The sequence below is a fragment of the Magnolia sinica genome, chromosome 10 (genome assembly GCF_029962835.1).
Source record: "Magnolia sinica isolate HGM2019 chromosome 10, MsV1, whole genome shotgun sequence".
In the NCBI taxonomy this organism is placed as follows: Eukaryota; Viridiplantae; Streptophyta; class Magnoliopsida; order Magnoliales; family Magnoliaceae; genus Magnolia; species Magnolia sinica.
In genome coordinates, this window is record NC_080582.1 from 75,556,593 (window position 1) to 75,568,970 (window position 12,378).

Genomic DNA, 12,378 nt, shown 5'->3' on the forward strand with positions numbered 1-12,378 from the left:
ATTTACAAAACGATAGAATAACTAAAAATTAGAGAAAGAAAATAGAAAAAATGAAAGAAAAAATATATCATTGTAATCATAATCCCTTTTCTTCTTCTTCTTCTTCATTATATGAAAAACATACAAAGAATAATAAACAAGTAACTGTAAATAATAATAATCCTACATCTTCTTCTTAATCAGGATTGGAATCTTAAAAAAGAAGAAAATAACAAACAATAATCAGAAAAAATAGAAAAAGAATGTAAAGGCAAATATGTAAATAACTACTAAATTGTTCATAAGCAAGTGAATAAATGCATCAGTCACCACTAGTCAACACCAATAAGAATCGCTAGCTGGTTGTGGCTACCAAACAGTGAATGCAGTATTGATAATATTGGCTGATATATCAGTCAAATATTATCGGTATCAGACCTGCCAATACGGAACCCAACTTCAGTTCATGGGTTCTGGGATATTGGTGATATTATCGCAATGCAATACCGACATCAGCGATAAATTGTGATATATCATCAATATATCGCATTGTACTGACGATACCGAGAAAGGAGACTCTCTCTCTCTCTCTCTCTCTCTCTCTCTCTCCCTTCTTCATGGCTGTAGCTGAAGTCTTTTCTGAATAAAAAGGTTGCAAGCCTTTTAATACTCCAGCCACCACTTGAATTAGGCGAGCAGGGGTTGGTGGCTTAGGTGGGCCCAATGTTTCTAGTATCGGTATCAATGCATGTATTGCACCCTTGGAATACGTAAACATATAGGTTATCGCATGGGAAATATTGGATGTATCGTGTAATGTTTCACCGTTTTTGGGAAACATTGGGAAATTGGTCAAATTTTTCAATAAGACTTCAAGGGATGTTAAAAAAGACATCATTACACACTTAGAAATCAAAAGATTACAAAAAAAAAGAAGAAAAGCTCGTAGTAAGCTTCCTTTGTGTAGGGTCCTCAACCATGCGCTATCTGACAGAGTGATGGAACTATATTCAAAATCAACTCATATAATTTATAAATCATAAAAGGCATGTATAAGAACACAACCAATTAATTATGTTTAAAAATTGCCATGTAGCATACAAGTAATTGAAATTAAATTATCCATATTATGTCACATAACCCAAAATTAGGTTTATTTCCTCATCTAATGATGAGATTAGAGGACATTCCTTTGACACTTACGAATGAAAAAATATTTCTTGGTCCCGTTTCAACAAGTGTCCACCAATCGAAGGTCAAGAGCGTGTAAACAATCTGATTTTGAGACCGTGACTTAGCGACAATGGGTTCAACCCCATTTTAAATAGAGAATAGGAATTCAGTACCTTTTTCAAAATGGTTTTCAACTGGCGAGAAAAGGGGTCATGGATCAGGTGGGCCCCAGTGTGATGTTTATGTGAAATCCACCCAGACCACTAGGTGTGTCACCCCATGTTAAACCTAGTGCCCAAAAATCAGCCCCATACATGATTCAAGTGGACCACACGATTAGAAGCAATGTACAGGGCAATGCTCACCCTCTAAACTATTTCCCTTGGAGTGGCCCGCCTGAATCACAAATGGTCCTGATTTTTAGGCCTTATGCCTAAATTTTGTTGTGGAATTTAGTGGTTGGAGTGGATTTCATACAATCATCACGGCAAGCCCTATAAAAATCAAGAGTGGACATCTCTTTACCAACTATTTCCTTTAGTGTGGCCCACCTAAATCACAGGTTAGAACCTAAATTGGGATAACACATATTGTTGGAGTGGATATCACATGAATATCAAGGGGGGGCACACTAGAAGGGTGGACGTCTCTTTACCAAATGTCTTTTCTGGGATACTAGAAGTAGCTTACCATGTACCCATACTCGGATCACGTACTACAACAATTTATGTTATGAGAATCCCTACTTTAGAATGCCTAGAAAATGGAGAATGCATAGACCATGCATTTCGTGTTATTTAACTAAGTGTAGGGATCAGATTGTGTGCCCATTCACCATCATCACCACCATAAAGAGTTGTGGACCCATTCTGAGGAAGAAATGCCAAGCAATATAAATTACCTAAATGACACTTGGCATATATCAATACATGAGAAATGCTCCGGTGATATCAAAGCACTATAAGTTCTAGTGTTCCTAGTATATTGGTTCAATTGGATTGTCAAATAGATCGATCTGAATTGTCCACTAAGTTCAAATAAAGTAAAATTGACATTGTTTTCTTTCATTTATAATCAACCATGCATTTATAGTTGGACACAAAACAATCTGAACTGTTTTGAGAATAATCTCTTATTATAAACTGATCACGGCTAACACTCACTTATGTTATTAAATTAAAGCATTGCAATTCTAATCCGTTGAACATCCAAACATAGTCCAAATAAACTAAGAAAATAAAATTGGCATTATACCTTAGCAAGATCATCTACAAGGCACTAGAGCTAGCCTGTAAGAGAAGTAATTTTCCTCTGTAGAGTCGGAATCACCTTTTTTGCCTATTCGCCAAAAGCTCGGGACTAAAATAGGCGAAGTAGGTGATTTTGACTCTATAAAGGTAAGTTACTTCTCTTACAGGCTAACTTCAATGCCTTGCAGGGGATCTTATTGAGGTATAATGTCATCTTTATTTGCTTCCTTAGTTTATTTAGACTATGTTCGGATATTCAACGGAATGGAATTGCAGTGCTTTAGTTCAATAACACAAGTTAGTGTTAGCCCTAATCCGTTCATAATCAGATATTATACTCAAAGACAATTCAAAAAATAAATGTATCTAACACCCACTTATGTTATTAAACTAATGCATAGCAATTACTCCATTGAACATCCAAAAACAGCATAAATAAACTAAGGAATCAAATAAACGTAGCATTATACCTTTGCAAGGCATTGGAGTTTGCCCGTAAGAGAAGTAACTTTTCTCTGTATAGTCGAAATCACCTACTTTGCAGATCCAACACTTCTCCAAAAGCTCGTTGCTTTCTCTCTTGCTTCAGAGAAGCAAAGGGAACCCGACTTGAATTTTTGGATAATCAAGAGTCGGAGCTAAAACAGTCGAAGCAGGTGATTCTAACTCTATAGAGGCAAGTTATTTCTCTTATGGGCAAGCTCCAGCACCTCGCAGAGGAACTTGCCGAGATATAATGTCATCTTTATTTACTTCCTTAGTTTATTTAGACTATGTTTAGATGTTCGACGAAGTGGAATTGCAATTCTTAAGTTCGATAACAAAAGTGAGTGTTAGCACTGATCTATTCATAATCGGATATTATTCCCAAAGACAGTTCATACTATGAATGAATCAAGACTAACACTTGTGTTATTAAACTAAAGCATAGCAATTCCACTCCATTGAAAATCCAAACACAATCTAAATAAACTAAGGAAGCAAATAAAGATTGCATTATACCTCAGTAAGATCCTATGCAAGGCATTGGAGCTTGCCCATAAGAAGTAATTTGACTTTATAGAGTTGGAATCACCTGTTTGCCTATTTCGGCCTCGACAATTGCTTCTCAAAAAGCTCATGAAGAATTAAGAGCTTTTGAAGAAGAAAGGGCTGCAGTTGAAATAGGCAATGCAAGTGATTCTGACTCTACAAAGGCAAGTTACTTCTATTACATACCAACTCCAGTGCCTTGCAGAGATATTGTTGAGGTATAATGTCATCTTTATTTGCTTTTTTAGTTTATTTAAATTGTGTTTGGATGTTCAATGAAGTTGAATTGTTATTCTTTAGTTCAATAACATAAGTGGGTGTTAATCCTGACCTGTTCATAATCAGATATTATGCTCAAATACAATTCGGATTATGAACATATTAGGGCTAACAACCACTTATGTTATTGAACTAAAGCATAACAATTTTACTCCGTTGAACATCCAAACACAGGAAGTAAATAAAGATGGCATTATACCTCTACAAAGCATTGGAGCTTGCCCGTAAGAAAAGTAATTTTCCTCTATAGAGTCAGAATCACTTGGCTCGCTTGTTTCAACCCCAACCCGTGCTTCTCCAAAAATTCATGAAGCAAGAGCTTTTAGAGAAGCAAGTTTTGGAGTTGAAACAAGTGAAGCAGGCGATTCCAACTCTATAAAGTAAAGTTACTTCTCTTATGGGTAGCTCCAGTGCTTTATAGAAAATTTTGCTGAAGTATAATGTCATAATCAGACATTATTCTCAAATACTGTATTTGGATGTTCAATGGAGTGGAATTACAATTCTCTAGTTCAATAACATAAGTGGCCGGTAGCCCTGATCCATCCATAATCAGAGATTACTCTGAACGATATTCAGATTAAGAATGCTAAAATATTTTCTAGCAATCAGAGAGCCATGGGAAGAGCCATATGCCAGTGTCATCATTCTAAGCACTGAACTTGATAACCTTCGGATCATGACTGAGAGAGTCCATTTAAGCCACATGGTCGATCCTTAGTATGGATTTCTTATAGAGGCTCTCTAGGAAGTTTTCCCTAGTAGAGTTTCAAGTTTCAACATCCTAGGACACAGGAAAGATATTATTAAAGAAGAAAGAAAAGATATGGCAAAAAAGTGGGAAGAACTCCCAACTCAGAGCCAATCGGCTCAATCCCCTAGCTAGGTTTTCGGCTATCATCTACTTCAAAATTTCACGCAATGCCTATAATTCTATGTTTCACCTTACCAACAAAACAAAAGCAACTGAAATTCTAATAGAATCAAGTGATCATAGTAAAGGTAATTGAAGCAATAATCAAGAGATTCAAGACAACAATGCATATGGTTTCTCATAGTACAAATCACATAATGGTTTTCCCATCTGATCATTCTTTGAATAGTAGCAGTGCATACAAACCCAAAAATAAATAAATAAAAATATATGAGGTGAGACGACTAGTTCACAACAGAAAACAGTACAAAAAACCACACAGGCAAGTGTTTGTTAAAAACATCATTATGAAAATCAAGAACAAAGAATATATCTCCGACGTGAGGATATGCACAGTATAGTTGGGTTTTCAGTTTGGACACCAACTTCTACAAACTGAAAACACCCAAATATTCACATATAAGGCAGCCCATCTAGCACCACCAACTGTTCCAATGTGCATGGTTCCATCCGCCCATCAGGTGGGTGGGTTCTGGTCTACACATCCCACAGGCCTGGAAATTGTTATTATTATTATTATTTTTTAAAGGACTACAGAAAAACTTGGATCATTCACTCATTCCATAAATGTGGCCGACCTGACAAGAGGAACAGATTGGTTTTCAGGTTAGGCAACCCCCTGATTGACAGATTGGATCTTGCACCTGAGCGCGGCACATTTGGCGGCGTGTGTATGGGTGGCCTAATTCATTCATTTGCAATTAGCAGAATTCCCTATGCATCATAGGTTGGATGATCTCATAATTTCTTTTGTGGAAATAAAATATTGCTATTACACAATTCTCAGTCCATTCCGCACCTATGGGCCCGACAATCAACAATTCGGACCATTAATCTACGGCCCCACCATGGATGGATGAAAATCTGATATATCCAATGATCCCAACCATCTGATTGGTGCACAGTTTTCAATAGTTTATAGGTGATCATTTATACTCTAATTTCCCAAGCTCTTTTGCAGATAAGAATCAGACAACTACAATTTCCATGAGAGTGGTCATTGCATCGTACACTATCAACGATCCAAATCACTCATCTGCTTGATCAACACATGGATGGGTGATAGACCAAAAGTCCCCTCCATTGAATGATCCCATACATCCTACAGATGAACTACCCCCAATGCAATCAGGACATCGGTTTTACTTTATTTCCAATTGTCCATTCATAGCCAACTAATCAGATAAGTAGATCACCCAACAGATACAATACCCATCCACAGCAGGGCCCACCAAACAAACGTTCCAGATCACAGGACCACAGACATGAAATTAGCATATCCAAATCCACCAAAAAATCAACCACTCACCAAGAACACGATCCTTCGCTCACCAACCTCCGGTCGCGCCGGCCGAACCTCACCATTCATCGCCAATCTCTCAGGACCTCCCTGAACGCCATACCAACCAACAACCGGCAATCCTTCCGCAAATCCAACCTCCGGAAGGCAAGGCATCGCGACCGTCCGATCGACAAAGGGCAATCCATCAGGCTGCCTCCGCAATGCAATCCCCCTCTCAACTACCATCTCCTTCACAACTTCATCAAAAAGCTCTCGATTCCTCAGAATCTCCTTCTTGATAATCTCTTTGCGAATACAAGCCTTCTCAGCTTCTCGTGTAAACGACTCTCCTCTAGGCTGGAGCCAATCCAACGGCTGGAAATCTTTCGTCGTATGCCCCACTAGAAAATCCGAAAATCCAAAATTATAAATAGAAAAAAAAAAAAATTGTAGATTTTTCAAAAAAAAAAAAAAAAGAACCTGGCAGTGGTGGAGCTGCTAAATAGCGATGCGAGGAGAAGTAGGAAGGAGGCGGATCGTCGCCTGCTCTGAGCTTGAATTCCATCAGATGAGTTTGTGATTTTGAGAGAGCGAGTCTGACAGTACGACAAGATCGTTTTGGGTTTTGGGTTTTTGTCAGTCAGGGAATGAAGGGAAGAAGGCGAAGCGGTTGGCTGGTGTACCACACCACCGACCTGGCATGTGTTGACGTCACTAAGTTCTGTGGGTCCCATCATAAGGTATGTGTTATATCCAAACCGTCCGTCCATTTGGAGAGCTCATTTAAGGTTTGACCTAAATGGTAAGACAGATCTAAAGATCAAGTGGACCACACTGTAAAAGCAGTTGGGGATTGAACGGCTACCATTGAAACCCTTTCGGTGGTTACAGAAGTTTTGGATCAATATGATATTTGGTTTTACTCTTCACCTAGGTCTGTTTTACCTTACGAACAGATTGGATGGAAAATAAACACTAAGGTGGGCCTTGCGAATCTTTTAAAGGTGAGAATCATCATCACTGCTGTTATTTATGGTGTGGTCCACTTGAAATTTGGATATGCCTCATTTTTGGGGTTATGCTCTAAAATGATCTCACTAAACTGATAAACGGTGTAGATATGATATATACATCATTGTGGGGCCCATGTAATTTTGATCTCCTTTGAACCGTATAGCCCTCGGTGGTGTATGGTACACCAGCCATTCCGCTTACGAAGGAAGAAGGCGACATCGTTTTGCGTGGGAAAGAAGGAATATGAATCGGATGAGTCTGCTTGCCACAAACGGACGCGGATTACCGACTGTCAGGGTTGCTTGACTCCGTACGAAGCAAAGTCACCGTGTTCTATATGGCCCCACCATAATATATGTGTTGTATCCACACCGTTCATTCGTTTGGAGAAATCATTTTAGTATGCGAATCAAAGAATGAGTCAGATCCAAAGGTAGAGTGGACCTCACCACAGAGAATTGTGGGGATGAACGCCTATCATTAAAAACTTCTATGGGCTATAGAAGTTTTTGATCAAGGTTATATTTTTATTTTCCTTTATTTCTTGTCTTTTTTAACTTGTGAACAGATTGGATCTCAAATAAATATCACGGTGGACCTTACGAAGGTTTCAACGGTGGTCGTTACTCTCCCTACTGTTTTTATGGTGTGGTATACTTATCTGACTCATTTTTTGGCAGATACCATAAAATGATCTCTTCAAAGGGATGGACGGTGTGGATACAACACATACATTATAGTGGGACCTACAGATAATCCGCTTCCGCCACAAATAGGATATTCCTATTTGTCACGATGTAATTGGGACATGAAAATCCAGTTTGCATCCGGATTCGAATCGGAGTCTTGTAGTCTGATACAGAGAATAACGCTCGCGTGAGGAAACGGATTGGCTACTCCCCCTGCCACCAGCCCCATGGCTGGTGTTCGGTTCTCTGTGGGCCCCACCATGATGTATGTGTTTCATCCATTCCGTTCATCCATTTTTAAAGATCATTTTAGGTCTTTATCCCAAAAATTAGAGGGATATAAATCTCAGGTGGACCATACCACAGAAAAACAATGGTGATTGAATATCCACCATTAAAATCATCCTAAGGCCCACTGTACTGTTTATTTAACATCCAATCTGTTGATTAGGTCATACAGATGCAGATGAAGGGAAAAAACAAAGATCAGCTTGATCCAAAACTTTTATGGCCCCCAAAAAGTTTTTAATGGTCTACGTTCATTTAACACTGTTTCCTGTAATGTGGTCTACTTGAGGTTGAAATATATCTCATTTTTAGTCTCACACCATAACATGATCTATAAAAATAGATGGACGTAATAGATGAAACACTTACAACATGATGGGGCCCACAGAGCACCGACTACCAGCCATTGGCTCGTGGCAGGGGAGTAGCCAATCCGTTCCCCTCGCGTGACTTCCGTACGGAGAGTCGGGGGCGGGTGGCGGATTCTGCGACGAAAACTAGGTGGGGCCCACCGAATGTTTTTTAGAAATCCATCGCGTCCATCCATTTTTCCATATTATTCTAGTAAATAATCTTAAAATTTAGTAATATCCAAAATAAATTGGAGTAGCACGACAGGAAATGGTGAGCAGGAAAATGATTGCCGTTGAAACCTCGCCGGGGTCCACCTTGATGTTTATATGCCATCCATACCGTTCATGTTCATTCTTCCTGAGATGAGCTGAAAACACAAAATATTAGCCTGATACAAAACTTCCGTGGCCTCATGAATGTTTTAATGATAGATGATCAATCCTCGTGGTTTCGTACAGTGCGGCCCACTTGAGTTTTATATATTTCTTGTTTTTGGTCCTGTATCCTAACATGATCAGGCAAAAATGATGGACGGGATGGATCTATGAAACACATCACGGTGGGCCCCATCTAGCTTCTTAGGAAGGTTCAAGCCCCAGTCAACCACAATGGCGATCAAACGCTTACCGTTGAAAGCTTTTCGGTTGTCAAAGAGGTTCTGAATCAAGCTCATGTTTGTGTTTAACCTTCATCCAGGTCCACGTGACTTAATGAACAGATTAGATGTCAATTAACTATCGCTGTGGGCCCTACGAAGGTTTCAACGGTGAGTGTCATTATCACCGTTCCTTCATACGGTGTGGTCCACTTGAACATTGTATCTGCTTCTTTTTTTAAAAATTTCTCTAAAATGATATGGAAAAATGGATGGACGGTGTGGATAAAACTCATATATCACGTTGGCCCCTAACAGCTACTGTTCGTTCCGAGCTACGTACAGGCGGAGTAGTACCCAATCCGTAATGTCCGGTACACCACGTGGAAGGATCCCCGAAAATCAGGGTAGCGGGTTAGGTGCGTCGCGGCCTCGCCCAGGACGCTGCGTCCTTTACGGTGGGGCACACCTTAATCCATGTATTTTATATCTACACCGTTCATCCGTTTTTCCTTATCATTTAAGGGCACTAATTCAAAAGCGAAGCAGATCCAAATCTCAAGTGGACCACAAAGAGCCGTGGTTGAACCCTCTACCGTTAAAAACTTCCTAGGGCCCATCCTAATGTTTCTGTAATGTTCATTTTCTATCAATATGTTGATATGGTTACATAAACCTGAATGAAGAGAGAAAAAATATATATCAGATTGATCTAAAACTCTTGTGGCCCACAATGAGGTTTTAATCATCAATCGCCACTCTTTCCTAAGGTATGGTCCACCTGAGATTTGAATGTAATTAATGCTTGGCAACATATCTTAAAATGATTTTTAAAAACGGATGAATGGCGTGGATATACAATACATACATCAAGGTGGGCCCCACGGCAAGGGTAATCGGCTCCCGAAAATAGACTGGGACTGTAGCAGACAGCTCCAACCCCGGCAATGTAGAAAAGTTCCGTGGACCTCACAATGATTATATGTTTCATCCATACCGTCCATTAGTTATTTCAGATTATTTTAGAATACTAATCCAAAAATGATTTATATACAAAGCTAAATTATACCACACCAGACGTAGCAGTTTGGATAAAGACATCCGTTGAAACCTTCCGAAGCTCCTCCTTGATATCTATTTTCCATCCAATCTGTTCATAATATCACAAAATCCTGGATTAATGGAGAAAACAAATATCATCTTGATCCAAAATTTTCCTGGTCCCAAAAGGTTTTTAATGGTTGAATCCCCACTCTTTCATGTGGTGTGGTCCACTTGATATGTGTATATACCTCATTTTTGAGACCATCATATAAAATGATCTTGAAAAACTAATGTATGGCGTGGATAATACAAATACACCGTGGTGGGGCCCAAAGAGTTTTGCCACGTCTACAAAATGGGGAAGTCCGTGCTGCGTTATACACTGCACAATCCGATTCCGCCCTAGGACGGTTTCACCTCCCAACGTTCAATAAAATAAAGACATGCGTTACAAAAAGAAAAGCCGTAACGGTATCGTACCGTACAGGTGTTAAACATGTGTCGTGATCTGAAACGTTGATTTTGTGGGACACCACATAGATGGCATCACAATTTAAATGAGTGATGATAACATATGTAAAATTGTGGGGATCGAAAATGTCAGGATTATTATATTTAATAGTATCACACATAATTTTTGGTATGTGTTTTGTACCTGACCTACATAAAAGTCTTTTGTCATTAGAAAAGATCGATGAAGATGGTTATAAATTTTTTAATAAAAATAGTTGATTAAAAATTGTAAAAGGAGTAATGATAGTTGCGAATGAAGATTGATGGGCATATTATATCGGTTGGTTGAGGATACTGTTGATGACAATATTTTTGTTGTCAATGTTGTGATAGACTCTACTACAATCTGACACAGGTGGTTGAGCCACATGAGAAAGCAAAGACGAAGTATTTCTTAATCAAAATTTATTACCCGATTCATACTCTATTAATTTAGATTTTTGTGAGGATTGACAATTGGAAAGCTTTATTAAACTCATTTTTTCTCATCCACTACTGAAACTAAGAATGTTTTAAATTTAATTCATTCTAATACATGAAATACTCCAAATGAATGTTTTAGAGGTTTAAAATATATTATTTCTATTATTGACAATTTCTCTAAGAAAATATATGTTCATGTGTTGAGAATGAAAAGTTATGTTTTTAATTGTTTTATTAAGTTTAAAGCATCGGTTGAAAATCAGAAGTGAAAGAAGATTAAGTGTTCAAGAACCGACAACAAAGGATAATAAATTCAAAAGTATTCATAAATTTTTGCAATAAGCATGACATTGAAAAGCACTCATGGTCCCTGATACTCCACAGTAGAATTGAGTGGCAGAACGTATAAACTGTGTAATGACTCAAACTATTCTTGATTATAATAATTTATTGTAATATATATATATATATATATATATATATATCTCTTTTTCATCTCGTGCCAGATGCAACAAAAGATGAGTCTTTTTTCCTTCTCGCGAACCACGGGAGCGCCTAACACCCCTATTAGTAAGGGGAGCAAAGCTAATTTTCCTTCTAGGGTAAAGCGACACATTAAAAAGCGTTGGCCCGTCAAAAGTCCGATTCTTTCGCGAACGAAGTTCAGAATCAACAATATATATATATATATATATATATATATATATATATATATATATATATATATATATATATATATATATATATATATATATATTAGGAATAGTCTCCTGCGCACATACCGTAGGAAACCTTTGTGCGCACCAAGCTAATGTAGTGGGAGTGAGTAGGCTTGGAGTGGGCTCTACGGTGATGTGTTGGTGAAATCCACTCTGACCATTATTTATATATATATATATATATATAGTAATTTAATGGTAGGTCCAAATAACAGATAGATTCATGATTCAAGTGGACCATACTAAGAGAAACATTGGGAGAAGGATATGCCTACCGTTGAATTTTTGCAGGGTCTACAGTGACTTTTATATGAAATCTACTCCAACCATTATATGCCTCGTGAAAATATATGCATATGAATCAAATTTTAGACCTTTATGTGATTTATGTGGGACATACCAAGCTAAACAATTTAGAAAATGGGCGTTCCCTTCATTGTTTCCACTTATATGGTCCAATTAAATTATGAATGTAGATGAATTTTTAACCCTATTGATAAATTATTGTTAAGCATCTTATTATCAGAGTGGATTTCACACACACATTAAGATGGCCCCACCCTGTTGGCACGCTGCAGCAAGACCAGCAGGTTACATGCCGGCGAGCGGATTAGGTAAAATCCAGGACTGACCCAAGAGGATGTCACCCTTACCATGGGCCCACTTTGATGTATGTATTCTATATGCACTCCGTCCATCGATTTTGCCAACTCAGTTTATGACGTATTTCAAAAAATGAGAAAGGTAAAAACTTGAGGTGGACCACACCACAAAAAAACAATGGTTACTGAACGCCCCCCATTAAAACCT

The 12,378-nt window shown here is 38.3% G+C and overlaps 1 protein-coding gene across 2 annotated transcripts in view; it reads right to left on the bottom strand.

Annotated features, from left to right (window-relative positions):
- The window catches only part of LOC131217027 (uncharacterized), a 30,052-nt gene extending 23,495 nt beyond the window's left edge, over window positions 1-6,557 (bottom strand). For both annotated transcript variants that reach the window (XM_058211709.1, XM_058211708.1), the window contains exons 1-2: window positions 6,410-6,557; window positions 5,957-6,330 (exon numbers count right to left, since the gene is read on the bottom strand). In XM_058211709.1, coding sequence (XP_058067692.1) covers window positions 5,957-6,330; window positions 6,410-6,494 — 459 coding nt within the window. In that variant the 5' untranslated portion in view covers window positions 6,495-6,557. The remainder of the gene's footprint in view (window positions 1-5,956; window positions 6,331-6,409) is intronic.
- Between the last annotated feature and the right edge of the window lie 5,821 nt (window positions 6,558-12,378).